The sequence below is a fragment of the Mixophyes fleayi genome, chromosome 2 (genome assembly GCF_038048845.1).
Source record: "Mixophyes fleayi isolate aMixFle1 chromosome 2, aMixFle1.hap1, whole genome shotgun sequence".
Taxonomy (NCBI): domain Eukaryota; kingdom Metazoa; phylum Chordata; class Amphibia; order Anura; family Limnodynastidae; genus Mixophyes; species Mixophyes fleayi.
Genome location: NC_134403.1, coordinates 55,708,597 through 55,732,844, shown reverse-complemented (window position 1 = coordinate 55,732,844; position 24,248 = coordinate 55,708,597). Strand labels below are relative to the sequence as shown.

The 24,248-nt window shown below is 42.4% G+C and overlaps 1 protein-coding gene and 1 long non-coding RNA gene across 3 annotated transcripts; one reads left to right on the top strand and one right to left on the bottom strand.

Moving 5' to 3' along the window:
* Nucleotides 1-2,475: 2,475 nt before the first annotated feature.
* Nucleotides 2,476-8,988, bottom strand: RFXAP (regulatory factor X associated protein). 2 transcript variants are annotated; one of them, XM_075199006.1, is made up of 4 exons: nt 8,474-8,988; nt 6,674-6,781; nt 5,893-6,014; nt 2,476-3,508 (listed from the first exon to the last, which is right to left on the bottom strand). In XM_075199006.1, the coding sequence occupies exons 1-3, from the start codon at nt 8,882-8,884 to the stop codon at nt 5,916-5,918; spliced, it is 618 nt and encodes a 205-aa protein (XP_075055107.1). In that variant the 5' UTR covers nt 8,885-8,988; the 3' UTR covers nt 2,476-3,508; nt 5,893-5,915. The 2 variants fall into 2 exon arrangements, with proteins under 2 accessions (XP_075055107.1, XP_075055106.1); XM_075199005.1 differs by having other exon boundaries at nt 5,899-6,014; nt 8,474-8,987.
* Nucleotides 8,989-9,037: 49 nt separating this feature from the next.
* Nucleotides 9,038-22,884, top strand: LOC142140976 (uncharacterized). Its single transcript, XR_012688593.1, has 4 exons — nt 9,038-9,143; nt 19,352-19,429; nt 19,934-19,993; nt 21,911-22,884. It is a non-coding gene; the product is annotated as an uncharacterized LOC142140976 (long non-coding RNA).
* The last annotated feature ends 1,364 nt before the right edge of the window (nt 22,885-24,248 follow it).

Genomic DNA, 24,248 nt, shown 5'->3' with positions numbered 1-24,248 from the left:
TGTACATACTCTCCTGATTTTTGTTCCTAGCCTCCTGCTGTGTGTTTTTTATGACAAGGTACGTCTTATAGCTACTGCCTTCCATACAGACAACTCCAGCCTTCAAGCCTTGCTCATTACTTACTACTGTGGCAGAGTGACAGCAGCCAGAACATACAAGTTGGATCAAGGACTTCTCTCCTTGTATTGTGACTGCAAAATACAAGATTCAGTATATAAACGGCAGCGGCGCACGGAGGATTGTCGGGGGGGGGGGGGGGGGGTGTCCCCCCGCCGACCCAAAAAAAACAGAGAGAGCTGCTGCGCATGCGTTTCGCCAGCGCTAAGAAGCGTCTGCAGCAGTGCTGTATACAATACAGCACCGCCGCGGACACTTCTTTGACAGCGCCGCGGCTGCTGTATAGGACAGTGGCCACTTAGTTAGCGCAGGGGGGGGGTTTCTAGAGACTCAGAAACCCCCCCTGCGTGCGCCACTGAACGGAGAACAATAAAACACATCCACACACACTACCAATATCAATTTTTCTCAGTCTAAAGATGCTTTTGTATGTACACAGAATATAACCAAATTTGGTGGCATTAGGAAAATGGACTTGGGAAGTAACAGTTTTGAAAACATTGATATCAAACTATATAGCATGGAGAGTACAGTCAAGCATTCTGTATTAAATAGAAGTGTGTTTTTATATTCTATCCTGTTGTATTCCGCACCTGCAGCCTCAGTATTGCAGGACATGTGATATAATGTTCTACCTTGACATCATGTCCAATAAAAATGGTTACTCTTGCTCTCTAAAAATAATAACAGTTTGTTACCTCTTTGCCATATAAGAATGTAGGGAAGGATAAATAAAAAATAGATACTTCCAATATAAAGAGGATACGTCTCCGTATTACTTGCCTCCCCTGGGTAGCAAGACCTTAATATTGCTTCCTGTGGCAGTAGCTGCGGCTACAAATGTTTTTTGGACCACGGGATTAAACTAGAACACCCAGAGGAGACTCGGAACATACAAACTCCACACAGTTAGTGTCCCCGGATAACCTCTCTGCTACCATACAGCATTGTTTATTAAACACTTTACATTTACAAAGTTAATGCTAGCTGTGATAGGTGTCAGAACACACAGTGCATCGAAGCTTGCTGTGTAGCCGCAGACCGGTCAGAGTGCCCGTGCAGACCCCTGTCCACCGACAAAAGCACCTACAATGGGCACGAGCGCCTGAAATGCACCATGGAGCAATGGAAGGAGGTAGCCTGATCTAATGAACCAAGTTTTGTTTGACATCATGTGGACGGCCGGGCCAAATACACCCTAGGAGGGCAATGGTATTTCCTGATGGCACTGGCCTCTCCGCAGGATAATGTGCCCAGCCACACTAAAAATCGTTGAAGGAATGGTTTGAGAAACATGACAAAGAGTTGAAGGTGTTGACTTGGCCTCCACATTCTCCAGATCTCAATCTGATTAAGATTCTGTGAAATGTGCTGGGAAAAAGTACCAGCTATGAAAGCCTTACCTCCTAACTTACAAGACTTAAAGGACCTGCTGCTATTGTCTTGATGCCAGATAGGACACCTTCAGATGTCTTGTAGAGTCCATGCCTTGAAGGGTCAGAGCTGTTTTGGGAAGGGGAAATTACACAGTATTGTGGCTGAGCGGTGTAGACTTCACAGCGTGGTGACATATGTTTCAGGGAATCTTTTAGATGTTTGCACAGCCCAGGAAGCAGATGACGACCCTGGCCACTTGGTGAGAAGACATCACCTTTCAGCATCATCATCAACATTTATATAGCGCCAGCAAATTCCGTAGCGCTTTACAATTGGGAACAAACATTAATAATACAATACTGGGTAATACATACAGACAGAGCGGTAAGAGAACCCTGCTCGAAAGCTTACAATCTATAGGACAATGGGAGTTAGAAACACAAGAGCATGTGCTACATCATATTGCACAATGGACCAGCCAGACTGCAAAGGTAAAAGTACTGAGTGGGCTGTGTGTGTTGCAATGTTGGTCAGAAGGTTGTTGTTGTTTTGCGTTAGCAGTGTAGAGGATGGTAATAAGGTAATCTAGGGAAATTAAGATGATGGTTGAGGAATATCATAACCTTGTCTGAAGAGGTGGGTTTTCAGTGAACGCTTGAAGGTTTGAAGACTAGAGGAAAGTCTTACTGTGCGTGGGAGGGAATTCCACAAAGTAGGTGCAGCCCGGAAAAAATCCTGTAACCGAGAATGGGAGGATGTGAGTGTGAATAGACAATGCTGGTTCCTCCATATCTTTATTAGGAAACTACTTCTGACCATCAACCAGAAAGATTAGTTGTTAGCTGTCATGTGCAAAATTCTGTCAATTTCTAACAGAAAAATTTGCAGAATGCTACACTGAATGTTCAATGGGATGGGGGGGGGGGGGGGGTGTTGGTAAACAAAAAACAAAAAAAAATGAAAACAAACAAAAAAAAAAGTCAATGGGTACATTTTACTCTAATGTACAAAGTTGTAAGATTTATTTTGCTAGTTTTGACATTTCGCAATAAACTGTACACTTCATATCATCCCTTCATCAACCATCTATTTCCGTGGTCATACATAACACTGACATTTGGTTTCCAGTGAATCCCTCCACCGAAAACCGACATTAGTGTCTACAGGTAAAAACACAAACATAATTCACAGAACAGTATTCATTGTATGAACGAACACATATCAATACAGCAAAAACACATAAAAATACAGCTCATGCAGAGCACAGAGAGCTAAAGCGTTGGTTTTGCATATATCACAGTAAGCAGTGAAACAAACATTTTCCTTGACACATAAATAGTTATTATTAATAAGACACTAGACGACAAGAAGGGCCGTGTACGACAGGCAGAGCAAGTCTTAAGGACGTGCAATAGCGCAGCCTCAAACAACCCATAGACCTCCAGCTCCTGTGGAAGTATGCTGTCAGGGCATGCTGGGACACATAGTTCCACAAGAACCGGAGATCCACAGCATTATTAAAACATAACTGATTAAATACAACTATCACTTTGAATGAAATCTAACAAATACGCATTTGACTACATATTTAACTTTATAAAATGCATTTCTATGGCTTCAGCAGTCTTTTAAAATCAAAAGTGCGTGACCAAAGCCGCGGAGCAGGTTCGGGAAGCTGGAATGACTGAAAACATGATTTGTATAACCCTTTAATATTAAAATTGCCTTACTACATTGTTTAAAATGTTAAACTGCACCGGACACGTCAATTTATTAACAGAATATGAAACAGCATAAAAAAAAGATCAGTTATACACAGTATTATATATTTGTTGGCTTTTCCTCACTGAATAAATATGTAAAAAAAAACAAACATCCTGTCTTGGTAGACTAACTGACTTTACTTCTCCCAGTTCATGTTTAAGATAATCTTCTGTAATCTTGTGTATTCCTCAAAATCTCAATAGGACTTTGCATCTAAAATAGCAGTTTACACTAGTTCATTCTCTGTGCCTGAGGGAAAAAGAGAGAAAAAAAAAGTAATAAGCTGTGTGATTTAGACAATAAAATAATTCCTACTAGACGTCAATAGTATGCAAACTGATGAATATTACAATAGTGAATGTATTTTTTTGTAACTTACTTTTTTTTAATGTTTATCTTTCGGTCTTAAATCAGTCAGAATAAAGAACTGAGGAGAACTATAATTATACTGTTATAACATATCTACATCACTTTTTCTCTTATATATAATGTAGTTTTTGACCCAGGGACATTGGGCTGGAGGTAATTACCGTCAGACATTCTATGTATTGAGCTCCTGTAGAAGTTGCCTATAGCAACCGAACAGATTCTAGTTATCATTTATTTAGTACATTCTACAAAATGACAAATAGAATCTGATTGGTTGCTATAGGCAACATCTCCACTTTTTCAAACCCGCAGCTCGATAAATATATCCCCTGGTCTATTCTCCTAAAGAGGTTCACATTTAAGCGACAAATACACTTGAACAACATCTTTACATAAGCAGGAAATCTATACAAATCTAACAAGCAACTCTAACCTATTCAATGCGTACCTCCAAACTGATGGTTTTGCAAATACACGACAAAGACCATTTTAATACATCTGCTTTATATAGATCAGATTTATATATCTGGTTTCAACCATACAGCAGCAGAATAATGAATAAGAAGGATTTGTAAATCATATAATTGTCAACTGGGGGATAATATTTTAAACACTTGATTGAGACTCCAATAAGTGTTTCTGCTTGGGAGAACATATGTATAACCTTACAGACAATGTAACATACTAATGGATCCAGCCAACAAAGAGAACACAAAATGAGATTAATGCATCCACCTAAATGGTGTACCGTGGAAATCTTGGCAAGAAAACTGCATCCACCACATTTTTCTGTACAGTGATTCTTTGCCCATTAGCTCATGTTTTGTTATGCATGTGTATAATGCAATATATAACATATTGCCTGATGCTATGGTTGCGCTGGGAGAGTGAAAACTACCAAGTATACAATATAAATGATTTAATTTTATTTTTTTATATTTTCCTACATTCTCTTCTCATCAGTACATGTTCATGTGTATGGGTATGTACATGTGTATTTTTATATTTTATATATATATATATATATATATATATATATATATATATACACATGCATTCTCTGTTCTTTGGTTTTTGCTTGTAGTTTCTGTATTCCAATGCATATTAACAATAGTTTTACAATGCAACAGTACTATTGCTATCATCATTTCATATGTCTCTATAATGTGCTGAATTTAACTTATTCTACCAGCTGGTTCATCAGTATGTGTACACCGGATTTCACCTGAAGGGTTAATTACTATTGGGATACGCCCATCTACCTAACGTTTATAAACATGCATGAGGAAATGGTATGATAGCTTTGAGAAAGTCCCATTCAAGAGACGAAACACGTCAGCAGGAACTCTTTGATGTGGCACTAGTGTCCGGATCATCATTGAGGGTGAAGCTAGGAACGCCGAAAGTAGGAACCTTTTCTTTCACAACAAATTCCGACCCAACGGATTTAGCAGGTGCACCTGCGTAACTGCATGGCCAGAGCGGAGTTTCCACGGAGGAGAATAGTGAGTACTGTTTTGTCTACCCAGCGGAGTACTCCGTAACACTCACACCCAGTGGACCTGCCCGCTCTTCCCCATGAGGGATACCAGGATACTTTACATACCTGGTAAGGAGCCATATTACTTACTTTCTTCTGCCGTAAGAACTTTTTGAGATTTAACCTACCAGGCGGGGAAGCTTCACCCTATATCTGCCATCTGCCTATTGAAAACTGTGTTCCTTTAACCCTTCAGGAGCATTGTCTCTACTCCCCGTGATTGGGACGTGGATATGTATTCTGTTACTCTGGACAGTTTCTCTCTATATATTTTTACTATCTGGTTCCAGATATATTTGAAAACAGTGTATTCTCTATTCTACAAGCATTGTTATTATGAGGATTTGAGTCAATATATCTTTTTGATCTGTGTTTACTCATGTTTTTATTATATGCATTATATTAAATCATTTATATTGTATACTTGGTAGTTTTCACTCTCCCAGCGCCATTATTTTCTAATATTTTCAGTACCTTAGGGTTCCAATAGACGCTTTAATGAGCAGCAGGGGAGTTGCAAAAACGGAGATTTATTAATTTAATTTATATTATATTTTATTATTTGTCTTTCCCTATTAGCGCCGAACCTTTATCCTGTGGTGGGATTTTGTTTCTGATGCTATGATTGCACAGTAGCTAGCTGTGAAATCAGATAGTCCAGTATACTAAATATGTAAAACAATTCAGAGATCAGCAAAATAAAATCATTAGTAGTTCAGCCTACACGTACAGCAGATCCAGTCACAGCTATGTCCCTTGAAACTGCCTCTGTTCAATAACCTGACGACTGAGCAGCTGCTGCTGAGTTTGGAGAAACTTCACAACTTCCGGACTTCTCAAAAGGGACTGGTGAAAAAGAAACAATTCAATCATTAGTAAAAGCACTACTAACATAATTGAAAAGGAAATGTCTGAAGCTTTTTAGTAAAAAATGCACCACAAATCAGTATCAGTGATATATTTCCAATAAGACAGAACATGCATTTCAAATGCAGGGGTGGACAATTTTCAAATTTTTTTTTTTTTTATAAAATTCAGGAGCCAGACTGTTATATCTAGTAGCCATCAGAATAAATAAAAGGATCCAGCGGAAATGTGCATCCGTGCAATTAACAGAAAGGACTGCAAAAAGTTAGAGGCACACAATATATTTTTTGGCACAATGGATGTCTAGCTCTGTTTCAAGTGCAATGAGTTAAAGTCCTCATGTGAACGTTGAACACTATAGAAACTGAGAATTTGTCATCATGATCTTCCAACATGCAAAAATCTAGAAAGTCCTGTAGGAATCCCACAGAGATCACTGGCTACAGGGGAGGAAATTACACTTGGTGATTTTTCCCTATCTTGGTCATTGGTCTGTTTGTTGGTCTGTCTGGTTATACATTCGGATGTCCCACTTAGCATTAAAATCCAGGTGTAACAATGAAACATTTATGGTTCTTTAAGTCAAAGACAACAATCATAACTTCTAGTATTTGGCACTTCAATATGACAATACTTACCAGTCTTTTCTGGTTTAACACTTGTTCTAGCAATGTAGGACGAGGGGGGCGATCCCCAACAGATCCAGTCCTTTGTTTTGTAAGAGACAATGGACATTCTGTATTATCCTAAATTAAATGTAAAACAGATTTGGACTGAACAATCTCATACAATGTTATGTGGAGAATATTTGAACACTATTTATGAAATAAAGTTTTGTTTATATGCAAGATGTGAGTATTCTCATATTAATATAAAGAAGGCCATACCTGGTGCAATGGAGAGTAATGACTAGATATGTGACAGATTTGGCCAAGCACATATGGACATCAAATGCATTATAAACTAACCAGGTTTACCATTCTGGCTGGTTTCAGTCTGCTTAGAACAGATGTTCATTTAAAATGATATATCATATTGGTTGACATTATTTGTGTATGGTCAGCTTAATAAAGGAGGGAGCATATTCAATTAGCCACGGAGAGCCTCCAATACAGTTGCAATGGCGCTCCATGGCAATGTCTCTTCGTGGATTTTTTTTCCTCTTCATAGGGGTGCGAGAAGAAATCACCGATATTGAGGTAGCATAGTACCTAAAAAAAAAACACGCAGCCACGAAGAACATTGCAGCTAATTGAATATGCCCCTAAAAGTCATCCCCATAAACTAGATTCACAGACTGCAAGAACAAGAAAGATTTCAAGATCCCACTAAATGTAAGATCGTCATTTATAAAAATATAACATGCAATAGCCCCTTATTCCAAAATGAGGGGCTCCCTGAGACATTAAATCAGGCCTGTCCAACCTGCGGCCCTCCAGATGTTGTGAAACTACAAGTCCCAGCATGCTCTTCCAGCTATCAATAGGTTGTCTACTGGCAAAGCATGCTGGGGCTTGTAGTTTCACAACACCTGGAGGGCCGCAGGTTGAGCAGACCAGCATTAAATGCTTCTGCTTATGTTGTCTAAATTGTTATCTACATTTTCATATTATCTAACTAAATCAGAGCTAAAAAAATTAATTAAAAATGTTTTGACAAAATGTTAAACTATTACTCACAAATATGTCCAATCTGCAGAATACAGCAAATGTTTTATACATAGCCAAGTAAGGCAGTTTGTTAAGTCTAAGAATCAATGGAGTAATGTATAACAAAATAAAGTGGAGCTGTTAAAAAGACAATATAATCATGTAGGTGCATCCCCAATAAATGAAACACCATGAACAGTTATTCAAGTTCATGAGAATTGTACTCATTCTCCCATGCTGTCTGTGATGATAAAATAATTTGACACTAAACTTCGTGATTACCATAAAAACTGATTGAAAAAAAACTTTTTTTTTTTTTTAAAGAAATTAAAAGTCAATGGCGCTAGCTGTGTTCTGCAATTAGACTCATCAGTGCTAACCCAAGATCTAGTTTAGAAGTAAAGGATAAAAGAACATGAAATAGTAAGAGAGTCACCTGATTGAGATGTTAACAGTATACATTTAACAGGACTTTTGACAAACACTCAACATTTAGCTATTGTTGAATGGTTGTCAAAAGCCCTTTACTGACCAACTGTGAGTGCTCTGCCACTCTCTAATGTTGTAAATAGAGGTTAGCCTCTTGTGTGCAACTACAAGTCCCAGCATGCCCTACCAGCCAGAAACTCTCAGAAATATGCTGTGCCAGCAGCTACATTGACCCTCTGTAGATGGGGCAGATGATAAAGAACTACAAGGCTCAGCAGATCCTTACAGTGCCTGGTTGGTAGTGCATGCTGGTCTCTGTAGTCCCACAGCAGCAGTAGGGGCAGGACAGGGGCCTCTGACCTCCAGCTTACTGGTGCATGTTATGGCCTGGTCACTCTTCTTCTTGTTCTTGTATTTGTCCTTGTACATCTTATTCCGGTGCTTCTTACACATCCAGGGCTTGCGCTGCTTGGCCACCTGGCTGGTGGTCTCCTGGCAGCCCTGGTAGGTGCAGGTCTTGGTCACCACGTTGTCATTGTCTCCCGAGTTGTCCTCGTCCTCCAGCTCCTCCGGGCTGGCGGTGCTGTCCCGGGGGTCGGAGGTGTCTAGCAGGTCGCTGTTCTCATCCTCGGGCTCCGGCTCAGCCGGCAGCATGGTGTAATACAGCACCCGGGTGTCGGCTTCCGACTGGTACTCATGGCCGCTGCCTCTGTCGCTCTGAGCCAGGTCTTCTTCCTCCTCATCCCGGGCCGCCGCCGGCTGCTGCTGCATGATGGGAGCCGGGGCCCCCGCACTGATCTCCGGGTCACACACAGCGATCTGCCGCGGTGTTTACTTCCGACTGCGGCTCTGTGCACTGCGCATGCGTGTACTCAGGTGCCCACCACGTGACCCGCCGCTCCAGGTTACTATTGGGCGGCACCGTGTGTGTGGATGTGATGTGTGACTGCTGCTGCTCATACTCATCATACTGCAGGGTGTGCAAGGGAGGCAGCCAGCAGCTGTCAGCAGGCCAGAGCTAGGCTACATGGTAATATACAGTTATACAATCACCAAGAATTCAGAACAACATTTCCATAATTGTCAGTATTTAAATATGATTTTCAGTGACACTTTGCTGATGGACAATTTATTTCCTGTAAAGCAGAGTCTATTGTTCAACCTGGGTACTTGGGGGCCAATGGCTTGTAACAGATTTTATATATATATATATATATATATATATATATATATATATATACATATCATACTTGCCAACTTTTCTTTGTTGGCTTCAGGGAGATGCTGGGGAAGGTAGGCGTGCAGGGGCCAGGCTTGATGAATCGCATCATTTTGGCCCCAAAATGATGCTATATTTGCGTCATTAAGCCCCGCCACTTATCTATTGCGGGGGCGAGAACCGGGAGGTTGCCCTGCTCTCCCGGGAGGTCTCTCAGAAATGCGGGAGTCTCCCGGACATTCCCTGAGAGTAGGCAACTATGTGTTAAAGAAAAGTAGCTAATGAATCTCTAGGCATCAGGGAGTATGCCAGACTCTTCAGGGAGTGAGGGAGATCACCCCTATTTCAGGGAGTCTCCCTGACATTCAGGGAGAGTTGGCAAGTATGATATATATATATATATATATATATATATATATATATATATATATATATATATATTTGTGAGCAGCACGATGGTGTAGTGGTTAGCACTTCTGCCTTACAGCACTGGGGTCATGAGTTAAATTCCTGACCATGGCCTTATCTGTGAGGAGTTTGTATGTTCTCCCCATGTATGCGTGGGTTTCCTCCGGGTGCTCCGGTTTCCCCCCACACTCCAAAAACATACTAGTAGGCTAATTGGCTGATAACAAATTGACCCTAGTCTGTCTGTCTCTGTCTGTGTATGTATGTGTTAAGGAATTTAGACTGTAAGCCCCAATGGGGCAGGGACTGATGTGAGTGAGTTCTCTGTACAGCGCTGCGGAATTAGTGGGCCTTACTAAATAAATGGTGATGATGATATATATGGTCTCAGAATGATGGTGGTGCATTTATATTTGTGGTCTTAACTACAAAGGTAAAAAAGTTTTTTTCTAGATACACTATTTCTAAACATAATTCCATGTTTGTGAATTCATTTTTGTAAGTCTAATTTTTATCCATGGTTAGATGCACTATCTACCAGAGTGTATTTAACATTGCCTGCAACTGTAGACTGTACTGATCAAGAATATTTTGATTTCATGCTCTGCTATTATATAATCTTTCTGACAGCAATGCATTTGAAATCTAGCGTGTAGGGGTTCCATGATTTGTAAATAGAAAAACTGTTAAACCCATGTGACCTGAAGCTTTTTTTTTTTTAAGCCATACAGTTTGACAGTGATCCAATCATGCTGACATCCAGCAGTTGGCACAGTGGTGTCAGATGGCTTGTATGCATAGTACATACAAGGTTGTTTTCTGGAGTACAGTACATATGTAACCAATAGTAAAAGGTATGCAGGAACTTACAGCATAGTCTCCCGAACCTATCATGTTATGTAAAAAGAAAAAGTTAAGAGATAAACTCAAAGTTGAATTTATCCTATAAAGGAAACTGCCCTAATTATAGTTTTCATCCTACTTCCTCTCCCAGGATGCCACCAAATCTCTCATCCACTCTCTGATTATCTCCCGCTTGGACTACTGCAACCTTCTCCTTATCGGCCTCCCCCTCTCTCATCTCGCTCCTCTTAGATCTGTACTCAACGCTGCTGCTAGGCTTATCTTCCTCTCTCGCCGTTCCACTTCTGTCTCCCCACTCTACCAAGCCCTTCACTGGCTCCCTTTCCCCTACAGATCCTTTTCAAGCTCATCACTCTGACTTACAAGGCCCTCACCAACTCCACCGCTCCCTACAACACCTCAAACCTTATCTCTATTCACACTCCATCCATCACTGCGATCGTCCAACAATTGTCGCCTCTCTTCCCCTCTGATTACCTCTTCTCACGCAGGTATCCAAGACTTCTCCTGCGCCGCTCCCCTCCATTGGAACAAGCTCCCTCGCTCTATCAGAACTTCCCCTAATCTGTCCTCTTTCAAACAAACATTAAAAACCCACCTTTTCTTAAAAAACTTCCAGTCACATGCCTAACCACCCACCGGTCGGCTACCTCTCCTTCTCATCCCTTCTCCCTCCCTCCTCGACTCCGTTTCACCCGTCTCTCCATCTCATCCTTGTGCCTAGGTCTTCCCCTCCCTTTAGATTGTATGCTCCTGTGAGCAGGGCTCTCCTACCTGTTTCCATCACTTTTAACTTCGCTCTCCAGCTACTCAGCTCACCTCCTCTCAGACCTTCTGCCCTCCGACTCCTCTCGCTTCTCTCTGCTCCTCTCAGTGGTTCTTAACCTGTCATCCACGTCCACCCTCTTGGGCTCAAGTTACCTGCCTGTACTGACTATCCCCCACCCTCTCTTTCTAGCTGTGCTTTGAGCTCCCAGAGTTATAGTGCTTACTGTTACTTGTACTGTGCTGTTTCACCTTGTACCGTGCCATTGTTTGTCCTTGTACGGCGCTACAGATACTTTGTGGCGCCCTATAAATAAAAAATAATAATAATACTGCACTCTAATTGTGTCTTTATCTTCTCTTTTGACGGTTCTACCTCTTCATTCTGTTTTCCTTACTTGTTTAGGATACGTATATGTTAACTAGAGAGACCTAGCTGTGTGGACCCCTGAAAATTTCCTTAAATTTGTGCAATATGTATAGATATTGCAATTATTCCAATTTGTAAATCAGGATTTTTAGTGCAACAATCTCCTTTAAAATAAGACTATTAAAGTCTTTCCAGCAGCATATTTTTTTGTAAAATGTATTTTGTCGAACTTGGGTGACTAATAAATAAGGAAAAAGAAGAATGAATTCATATATATCACTCAAATGTTAAACTACCTGTTTGAAATTATAATTACATAATATAATATGATATTTTAAAAATGTATAAGTATGTACACACTTATATGTCATTATAATAAATATATAGTTAAAAAAATAATATTGCTATTGTGACGAATATGTAGTATATCTAATGACTGATTGTTATTTTCTGTTGAATTCATGTATGATAATGTATATTGTATGTAACCTTGTAATGTAATCTCAATGTGTGCTTTGCTAGATGACATGAGTTCGAACCTATGCAAGTGTTAATAATCTTTTGAAACTGGCCAGGCCAGGGATAGATAAGGATCTTGGAGGAGTTTGAAACCCCAAAGTTGTGAACTATCTAGCCACTCAAGCAAAGCAGAAGTGAGAGATTCTCTGAGGCGCCCAAACATATATCTGAATGATAGATAGTTTACTTCGGAAAGCTCTGTGTCATTTTGGGAATCAATCTGACTTAATTGAAAATGCAATTCCTAAGGTGGGGGTGAAGAGCCTGTAAGAAGGGTTTAAAATCTTCTGCTTTAGAAATTATATTGTACATTTTCATGAGGGGGTCTATCAAGACTGAAATGTCTCATGTTTCTCAATTGTGTTCCCTCACACACCAGGGGGTTAATGTATGAATGTCCGATTTCTGCAAGTCGTCCGAAATCGGCGGCTTTGCAGGTAAATTTTAAAGCGGCGATGGCTTGTAAAGGCAAGTTTGCCTTTACAAGCCATCCCCCCTTTAAATTTTCACTGCAAAGTCGCCGATTTCCGGCGACTTGCAGAAATCGGACATTCATGCTTTTACCCCCAGGTCTGAACTAGTAAGTAGTGACTCTGATTTTATTTTCTATTTTATTTTCTGAAACTTATTTGTGCAACATATTGTATGTCTTGTTACTAATTTTTGTAACTAAACCTTAGAACCATTTTTCAGATTAAATAAATTTAATCTAGTGTGTTCTCCGTGATTCTTTGTGAACTTACGACGCCCAGGAAGACTCATGTTACATGTGTATATGATTTAAGTGTAAAACATTAATAAGTAGTTCTGATGAACGTAAGGACAACATAATAAATCCTTTGTGGTGGCAGAAAAGGTGTATTCTTTGCTAAGTGACCAAAGTGATGCCAGTCACGGCCAGCTGTTCAGTTTGCTTTATGTGGAACAGGCTGGGAGTTCATGACTGATATATATATATATATATATATATATATATATATATATATATATATATATATATATATGTATATAGACACACTCAGAGGGCAATCTAAATTTCACTTTTTCGCTGTCAGTGATTTATGCGCAAAACACACAATTCAATTCCTGTGTTTTTGCACTCATTTGCAAGTGAAAAGCATTAACCTTGCAACCATATTTTTCTGCAATAGAAATGTTCGTGAAAAGGTGCTAAATGCTTTCAAAAGAACTAGAAGTTCGGAAATGTTTTTACACATGATCAATTTGTATCAGAAAAGTTCAGAATATATATAACATCTATATCCCCCTTAATGTATAGCAATGAGATGTATATATGTGGCAGAGTAAGATGTGTATATGTGGCACAGGCTGGCAGAATGAAATGTGTATATGTGGCACAGGCTGGCAGAGTGAGATGTATATACTTGGCACAGGCTGCCAGAGATGTCTAAATGGTACAGGCTGGCAGAGTGAGATTTCTGAGGGGCACAGGCTGCTACATTGAGATGTATATATGTGGCACAGACTGGCAGAGTGAGATGTCTGAGTGGCACAGGCTGGCAGAGTGAGATGTGTATATGTGGCACAGGCTGCCAGAGTGAAATGTGTAAATGTGGCACAGGCTGGCAGAGTGAGATATCTGAGTGGCACAGGTTGGCAAAGTGAGATGTATATATTTGGCACAGGCTGACAGAGTGAGATGTGTATATGTGGCACAGGCTGACAGAGTGAGATGTGTATATGTGGCACAGGCTGGCAGAGTGAGATGTGTATGTTTCACGGAATGGCAGAGTGAGATGTATATATGTGGCACAGACTGCCAGAGATGTCTAAGTGGCACAGACTGGTAGAGTGAGATGTCTGAGTGGCACAGGCTGGCAGAGTCAGATGTGTATATGTGGCACAGGCTGGCAGAGTGAGATGTGTATATGTGGCACAGACGTGCAGAGTGTGATGTATATGTGGCATAGACAGGTTCAGTTTGGTGAATTTATGCAATAGAAAGATCTTGGCATATACAATATTAGATTTGTGTCAAGGGTACCTCTTTGTATGCAGGTCCTACACTAAACATCATTAAAATGCAGTTACAATCAGATACACGCAGCTCCCAAATATAGGGGCTTACAGTGTGTCATGGATCTTTTATCCACGCCAGTGTATCCTGGTCATTACATCCTTGCCAGTGTATCCTGGTCACTACATCCTCGCCAGTGTATCCTGGTTATACTATCCATGCCAGTGTATCCTGGTTATACTCTCCACGCTAGTGTATCCTGGTTATACTATCCACGCTAGTGTATCCTGGTTATACTATCCACGCTAGTGTATCCTGGTTATACTATCCACGCTAGTGTATCCTGTTATACTATCCACGCTAGTGTATCCTGTTATACTATCCACGCTAGTGTATCCTGGTTATACTATCCACGCTAGTGTATCCTGGTTATACTATCCACGCTAGTGTATCCTGGTTATACTATCCACGCTAGTGTATCCTGGTTATACTATCCATGCCAGTGTATCCTGGTTATACTCTCCACGCTAGTGTATCCTGTTATACTATCCACGCTAGTGTATCCTGTTATACTATCCACGCTAGTGTATCCTGGTTATACTATCCACGCTAGTGTATCCTGGTTATACTATCCACGCTAGTGTATCCTGGTTATACTATCCACGCTAGTGTATCCTGTTATACTATCCACGCTAGTGTATCCTGTTATACTATCCACGCTAGTGTATCCTGGTTATACTATCCACGCTAGTGTATCCTGTTATACTATCCACGCTAGTGTATCCTGTTATACTATCCACGCTAGTGTATCCTGTTATACTATCCATGCCAGTGTATCCTGGTTATACTCTCCACGCCAGTGTATCCTGGTTATACTATCCACGCTAGTGTATCCTGTTATACTATCCACGCTAGTGTATCCTGGTTATACTATCCACGCTAGTGTATCCTGGTTATACTATCCACGCTAGTGTATCCTGTTATACTATCCACGCTAGTGTATCCTGGTTATACTATCCACGCTAGTGTATCCTGGTTATACTATCCACGCTAGTGTATCCTGTTATACTATCCACGCCAGTGTATCCTGGTTATACTATCCATGCCAGTATATCCTGGTTATACTATCTATGCCAGTGTATCCTGGTTATACTCTCCACGCTAGTGTATCCTGTTATACTATCCACGCTAGTGTATCCTGTTATACTATCCACGCCAGTGTATCCTGGTTATACTATCCATGCCAGTATATCCTGGTTATACTATCCATGCCAGTGTATCCTGGTTATACTATCCACGCTAGTGTATCCTGGTTATACTATCCATGCCAGTGTATCCTGGTTATACTATCCACGCTAGTGTATCCTGGTTATACTATCCACGCTAGTGTATCCTGGTTATACTATCCACGCTAGTGTGTCGTGGTTATTCCATCTACATCAGTGTGTTTCAGGTTATTTGTAAACTTTTATTCCACATAATTTAAGCCTTTTTAATTTTACCTGCCAGTAACGTCCAATACCTGTTCGGAGGGACACGACCTGTGGGGGGATAGCAGCTAAGCCCATGCCTCTTTGCGGGGATCCCTGGTAAATACCTACCCCTTGTTAGACTCTGTGCCTCTGCTGCAGGTAGTATCTAATCTATCTAAATCCTGTGTGATTCCTAACATTTTGTAGGCAGGTGTCAGAGGTGGTTGCGAGTTGCGAGTTAGGTCTAAGGGAGGGAGTACTTTGAGATGAGATTTGAGATGTATGAAAGGGTAGTGTTGAGGGCTTTGTAAGGAAGGATGAGTAATTTGATATGGATTCTGGAGGACACAGGAAGTCCGTGTGGGGATTGGCAAAGTGGTGCTGCAGATCTGGAGCAGCATTATGTCTCGCTAAGTGCACAAGTGCAGAACTTTGTTGCATAATTGGTGCGGAGCAAACCAAAGATTGAAGTGCTCCAGAAACTTAGTGTTAAGTTGAAAAATTCACATGAAGTCAGCAGAACATTACCACAATGGTTCACACCGAATTTAATCGAAATCCACTTCTAAAGTTACTTATATACTTTGTGTCCACAAGACTACACAAAATATTCCCTAACACTGCTAACTTCTGCTGGAGACTTTGTGGCTGGCAGGGTGTTCTGCTCCACATATCGTGGGACTTTCCAACACTAACACCTATTCAGAAACAGCTACTTACACTCATATACCAGATCACCATAGTCCAAATACCAAACACAATTTCCTTCTTGCTCTCTGGCACAATAATGATTATTCTCAAATTGTTGTTATTATTGTACTTTTTTTTTACCAACATGTAAGGAACCGTATAATAGTTACATTTCTACAGCAGTAAGTAAAGAATTCACAGTGCATTCTGCTACCAGGGCCACAACAATGGTCGATACGGCCACCCAGCATTTGCCCTGGTGCTCTCTGCCCTTCCCCTGTCTGAGCCACCCTTTCTGCCCTTCCCCTGTCTGAGCCACCCTCTCTGCCCTTCCCCTGTCTGAGCCAGCCTCACTGTCCTTCCCCTGTCTGAGCCAGTCTCACTGCCCTTCCCCTGTCTGAGCCACCCTCTCTGCTTTTCCCCTGTCTGAGCCAGTCTCACTGCCCTTCCCCTGTCTGAGCCACCCTCTCTGCTTTTCCCCTGTCTGAGCCAGTTTCACTGCCCTTCCCCTGTCTGAGCCACCCTCTCTGCCCTTTCCCTGTCTGAGCCAGCCTCACTTCCCTTCCCCTGTCTGAGCCAGCCTCTCTGCCCTTCCCCTGTGTGAGCCACCCTCTCTGTCCTTCCCCAGTCTGAGCCAGGCTCTCAGCCCGTCCCATGTCTGAGCCAGCCTCTCTGCCCCTTATTAGCCAGCCTCTCTGCCCTTCCCCTGTCTGAGCCACCCTCTCTGCCCTTCCCCTATCTGAGCCAGCCTCTCTGCCCTTCCCCTGTCTGAGCCAGTCTCACTGCCCTTCCCCTGTCTGAGCCACCCTCTCTGCCCTTTCCCTGTCTGAGCCACCCTCTCTGCCCTTTCCCTGTCTGAGCCAGCCTCACTTCCCTTCCCCTGTCTGAGCCAGCCTCTCTGCCCTTCCCCTGTCTGAGCCACCCTCTCTGTCCTTCCCCAGTCTGAGCCAGGCTCTCAGCCCGTCCCATGTCTGAGCCAGCCTCTCTGCCCCTTATTAGCAAGCCTCTCTGCCCTTCCCCTGTCTGAGCCAGCCTCTCTGTCCTTCCCCTATCTGAGCCAGCCTCTCTGTCCTTCCCCTGTCAGAGCCACCCTTTCTGCTCTTCCCCTGTCTGAGCCAGCCTCTCTAGCCCTCCCCTGTCTGAGCCAGCCTCTCTGCCCTTCCCCTGTCTGAGCCAGTCTCTCTGCCCTTCCCCTGTCTGAGCCAGCCTCTCTAGTCCTCCCCTGTCTTAGCCAGCTTCTCTGCCCTTCCCCTGTCTGAGCCACCCTCTCTGCCCTTCCCCTATCTGAGCCAGCCTCTCTGTCCTTCCCCTGTCAGAGCCACCCTTTCTGCCCTTACTCCTGTCTGAGCGAGCCTCTCTAGCCTTCCCCTGTCTGAGCCAGCCTCTCTGCCCTTCCCCTGTCTGAGCCAGCCTCTCTGCCCTTCCCCTGTCTGAGCCAGCCTCTCTAGCCCTCCCCTGTCTTAGCCAGCCTCTCTGCCCTTCCCCTGTCTGAGCCACCCTCTCTGCCCTTCCCCTGTCTGAGCCAGTCTCACTGCCCTTCCCCTGTCTGAGCCACCCTCTCTGCCCTTTCCCTGTCTGAGCCAGCCTCACTTCTCTTCCCCTGTCTGAGCCAGCCTCTCTGCCCTTCCCCTGTCTGAGCCACCCTCTCTGTCCTTCCCCAGTCTGAGCCAGGCTCTCAGCCCGTCCAATGTCTGAGCCAGCCTCTCTGCCCTTCCCCTGTCTGAGCCAGCCTCTCTGCCCTTCCCCTGTCTGAGCCAGTCTCTCTGCCCTTCCCCTGTCTGAGCCAGCCTCTCTAGTCCTCCCCTGTCTTAGCCAGCCTCTCTGCCCTTCCCCTGTCTGAGCCACCCTCTCTGCCCTTCCCCTATCTGAGCCAGCCTCTCTGTCCTTCCCCTGTCAGAGCCACCCTTTCTGCCCTTACTCCTGTCTGAGCGAGCCTCTCTAGCCTTCCCCTGTCTGAGCCAGCCTCTCTGCCCTTCCCCTCTCTGAGCCAGCCTCTCTGCCCTTCCCCTGTCTGAGCCAGCCTCTCTAGACCTCCCCTGTCTTAGCCAGCCTCTCTGCCCTTCCCCTGTCTGAGCCAGCCTCTCTGCCCTTCCCCTGTCTGAGCCAGCCTCACTGCCCTTCCCCTGTCTGAGCCAGCCTCACTACCCTTCCCATGTCTGAGCCAGCCTCACTGCACTTCCCCATGTCTGAGCCAGCCTCACTGCACTTCCCCATGTCTGAGCCAGCCTCACTGCACTTCCCCTGTCTGAGCCAGCCTCACTGCCCTTCCTTTGTCTGAGCCAGCCTCTCTGCCCTTCCCCTGTCTGAGCCAGCCTCATTGCCCTTCCCCTGTCTGAGCCACCCTCTCTGCCCTTCCCCTGTCTGAGCCAGCCTCTCTGCCCTTCCCCTGTTTGAGCCAGCCTCTCTGCTCTTCCCCTGTCTGAGCCAGCCTCTCTGCCCTTCCCCTGTCTGAGCCACCCTCTCTGCCCTTCCCCTGTCTGAGCCACCCTCTCTGCCCTTCCCCTGTCTGAGCCAGCCTCTCTGCCCTTCTCCTGTTTGAGCCAGCCTCTCTGCCCATCCACTGTCTGGACCATTCTCTTCCCTACGCCATCTGCGCCATGCCTTTCAGCCCTTCTACTGTGTGCGCCAGTCTCTTTTCCCCTCACCTCTCCATGTCAGTCTTGCATCAAATCTGTTCAATTATATCCCCCATTCCTCTGTCTATGCCAGTCTCTCCCCCTCTGTCTAACCATGTGAGTCTTTGTGTGTCCATCTCTGTCTCTTTTTGCTGTGTGTCTGGCTCTTTTTGTGTTTGTGTGTCTCTGTGTCTACATTGTGGTGAAAAAGGCATATTGAATATTAAATGTGAATGTTGATAATTTAATTTTAGGGCTGTTTAGGGGAATTTAGGCCTATTTATTAAACAAAAAATACTTTCTAGGAGGTAAATAGTAACAATGTATTTTCCACACAGGGCTCCAGGATCCGGCCAAGCAGTATCTGAGCTTAAGACACCAGCAGCAGCATCAGGTAGTCAAAACTGCAAGAACAGGTAGGAGAGAGCAGCACAGGCTTGGAGAACTGTTTGTATATATAGAGGTCTAAGAGCTTCTGCTTGGTGGCAAAATATACTAACACCAAGATATGTAGATATGTAGGGAAGGGGGTAGGGTGTTTTCTCTCGCCCAGGGCACTAAAATGTTTAGTTATGCCTCTGTCTTGTGCACAGGCACTTCTTTGTGGTGTTGGCATATTTATTGTTATGTAGGTAGTGCTGTGCCTCACTGTTGGTTGTTTTCTGTTTCCACATGTACCATCCATTGGTGTCAAGTGGAGGGGGTTCCTGGACGGGACCTATAAGATGTTTTGAGGGCACACATATGGGATTCATATGTTTATATTTTTGATACATAGGCACTTATTTTTTTTTCTATTTATGTGAATGTTATAATTTCCTATTTATGTCAATGCTATGATTTTCCTTTTCATTTGTACTTATGCGAGTTGTATTTGCACTCCTATGTTTTGTTACTATGTTTGTTATTATATTTATTAGTATTCAGAATTTGTGGCGTCTTACAAATAAACAATGATGATTACGATGGATACCTGCCAGGTATTGTGGAAAAGATGGAGAAAGAAATGAATGTGTTGCAGTGATGAATGTTGGACTCTAGATGGCAGGCTCTTTTCATGTACAGTCCTTTGACTGTTCAATAAATTGCCCGAGATAATAAACGCAGTGTTCTGTCATTAAGTTATGCCTAGGTAATTCTAAATGATACATTCATCTTCTGATAATATACACATAATGTAATTCATTTCAGCTGCATGAAGCATTTACGCAAAATCAATAAGTATTACAAAGAATTGTTTTTTTATTAATGATGTTTCTAATGTAATTCTCAGCAGCAATATACTATACAGGGGATCAGAGATTTATATGCAGACAATAATACATTTTTCCAGCGTGTGTGGTCTGGCTTGGAAGCAGTCTTGTATCTCTCTCAAATTGAGGTTTGCCATATGTCTGTTCCAAAAATGTTATATTGCCATTTTAGTCACCACCAATGATGGCGAATTCTCTTTCAGTAATAGCACTATTCATTTTTGCACTGGCATTTCTTTATAAAAGTAAGTTTATTATGGCTTAATTTGTTTATATCTATATATGAACAGAACTTGTTGAGAGAAATTATGAATAAAACTATGTAATTTATAAAGCTAGAAATTAGCTGTGTTCTTGGGTACACATTTTACATGTCTTTTCTATTATCCAAGATAGCTTTAGAAATCAAATCTGTATAGAAACAGTGAGCATTTAAAACCCCCCGTATGCCTTATGCTTCAGTAATATCTCTAGTTCCTATTGATTTCATAGGTTTAATATTAGTCAGGAGCAGATTGTACAAGAACATATGACCTGTGGTATTCTTATCATGCCGGCCCAGGGGTTAATAAAGGAACTTTCTCAGGTAACATTCAGTTTACTTGGCAGGTTCATTACCAGTTGCTGATAAAGAGTGGAGTGTGACACAGTGGCCCAATAGGAAACTTCAAGCAGATAGCTAAGGGCTTCCTATTGGACGTTTGGGGTTACGCCCCCTGTGGCAGACATTTTTAGTTGGTTCACACTATTACATCCCAACTTTTGAAGTTGGATAATTGGGGCAACGTTCCTGTGCCAGTGCAAAAAGAGTGCCCTCAGCTCACGTGGAATGGCTACTCCGCATTGGGGATGTGACACATTCTACAGGCGCATTTCCAGTTCTTTAGAGTGCCGACCCGTCCCCAGCCACTCTTAAAACTCCCCTGCCGCGCACATTTGCCACCAGTTCACCACTGCTTTGCTATGCAGGGCAGCAGTGAATGGGACAAACTTACCTACTTTCCCACCACAAGACAAAGGTGTTCGCGGACAGGATGGCGGAACAGAGCCCTCAAATTAGGAACGTCCCACCAAAATTGTGACAGTTTAGCCAAATATGCCGGAGGCTGTAGCTCGAAAATGCAGCACCAGGAAAAACTGGAAGGGGGAGAGGCTTTCTGAGCAGTTGCACTGACCCATCAGAGCATGCCCTATGGGCCGATAGGTCAATCTGCCCTTGATATTGGCTCAGCCCACACAATGACTGCCTCCTTTGTGAATAGACCACAGGTTCACTTTAGACACAGAGACACTGCATTTGTAATCTTAATGTGTAGAGAGAGATACAAGCTTTCCCAGGTAATACAAACAACATCATCATCAACATTTATTTATATAGCTCCAGCAAATTCCATAGCGCTTTACAAATGGGAACAAACAGCAATAAAACAATACTGGGTAATACACACAGACAGAGAGGTAAGAGGGCCCTGCTCGCAAGCTTACACTCTATGAATCTATAACCAGTGTGTTTTTAATTTACATTTTCTTCTGAAAAAGTAACATATTTCCAATAACTGCTAACATCAGATATTTTGTAGCACAGCTTACAGGATATACATGTACTCAATTTGTGTTCAAATAGTAAATGTCCTTCTTTGACAGCACGTTATGAAATCCTTCCATAAACCCTAACCATCGGAATGTCTAACCAGTAGTTGCCATTTGCAGAAAATACAGGCACAAAACAATCATGAGTCTGCTTTAAACAAACCCGTGGATTACAGCGCAGAGTTAGCGTCAGCCAGGTTCCTACCAGAGAATGTAAGCTCATTAGCTGGCACCTTGTCAGAATACAGAGATTTCAAATAACAGGAGCTCACTTGGAAACTATTAGAAACACATCGTCCACCGGGGTCTGCCTCAGATGAATGGCTGGAAAATAGTGAGGCTAAGAGCAAAACCGAAGCACATGGAACCATCCGTGGGACTATTGCTGAGTCATCAAAGCCCCTGTACCTCAGCGGAGAGAGAAATCCTTGAAGTATGACATTATACAATTAGTGGGAATCTGGGAGATGGATGTTAAGAATTATACACAGAGAGGAAATTGCCCAAGAATTATTCTGGCCTTGTGGATTAGTTCACCACATATTTCTCAGCTATAGTAAACCAGGCAGAAAATTGAGTGCACTAGAGATGAATGGGGATAACAGCAGAACGCAAGCCAACAAACTTTATAGGGAAATTTATTTTCTAAATTGTAGATAGATTTATTTATTTCATGCAAAGAATAAAAATGCCTCTCTGCTCAGCAAATAAACGCAGGTGAGACTTGTTTATGCATTTATTTAATAAATCTACAGCACGGCTTCATCTTGATTTTATTACACTGGGATAGTACAACACGAAGATGGAATTTATAATGCAGAAGTCTGAATGAATATATTAGCAGAGATCCACACAGCATATGTTATCAAGTAATAATTTACAACCTTGGAACGTCTATATAGACAAGTGTGCAGCCCTCCATCCTTCTAGTTCAGACACACTCATTAATCTCTATTTGTACATAGATTATTTTGCACTAAAACTGTGAACATGTCCGTTGTCAATTAAAAGACTATACATTACTGAAATGTCTTGAGTAACCCCTTTCAGTGTACGTCAGGTATAGCAATAGGGGTAACAATGGTAGAAACTTGTTCCCTGATGGGCCAGTTGTGGCTCCTAGCAACATGGAGTTGGTGCTGTTTGTTTATTGCACTCTCCGGGCATTAAGGAAAGTAAGGCAAAAAAAAAGGAGTAAATGGTCTTCTGGACAAACCATGTTACAATACAAGAGGTGCAAATAAGTTTGTCATTTTGCACGTAAGTTAAATACTGGCTGTTTTTTCATGTAGCACTCAAATACTTGAAAGTTTTATTTTTACACTGAAATTTAGAGTTGATCTAGGACATGCCCAACCCCAAATATAAATCTGTCCCCACATTTTAAATTTACCTCCCCTCCAATGCAACATAGTTTTGCCCAGGTGCAAAGATACTCCTTTTTTATTGTTTGCTCACCTTAATGACTCAGGCCCTCCATGTACTGTAGAATCACCAGCCTGGCATATTTAGCAGTTATAAGAGGATCTCTTACTTGGAAGCTCACAAAGGCAAACAGATTAAAGGTTTATGTGTTGTGGTTGTTTTTGAAATAAACACGTGAGGGGGCACCACTATCTACTCCACTGTGTGTCCCTGTTTTCCCAGAACAGTACTGTTTTTGCCACTAGAAGTCATTAAGAAGAGAACTTCACAGTTTCTCAGCATCATATTTCTGCAACATTCTGATTTATGGACCTTGTGAAAGTGCTTATTTACCTAAAATTTAAGCTGATGATACATCAGGAATATCAGAAGTGGTAATAGACATCTAAAACTTTTTACTGTAAGGGAACTCAACATAAAAAATATGGAGCTCTAAGCTGGCATTCACATACAATGCGTACATTAAGCTTTGGCAGCAGCCTGTTAGTGACAATTTCCTGGAGTACCATCTATGGACCAGATGCTGTAAACTCCATTATTAGATGTAGGGAGACCTTAGCAGGTTATTAATGCCTCCTTATAGCTATGATGTTATTCAGTAAGATATTTAAGGTGCCCCTAAATACTATTTAGGCAAGGCTTTGGCGTTATTTAAAACTTAAGAGACCTTAAGGATAAGGATCTTATATGGAAAGATATATAACTATATCTAAATTAAGCTGAGTATACACTGAAGAATTGTTCAGACCGACGTGCTATCTCAAACGATTATACCTACGACTGAAGGTCCAATCAGTCTGATGATTCATGCATACACACTGACATGATTTACCTTCAGATCTATGCTCTTCATCTGGTCCTTTGTCTGGTCCTCTAGTCCGGAGAATGGCAGCACAATATTCATTCATTCACTACTGTCACATTGTCACACTGATTAAAACCGCCTTGTTATAGCTATCCACATGTC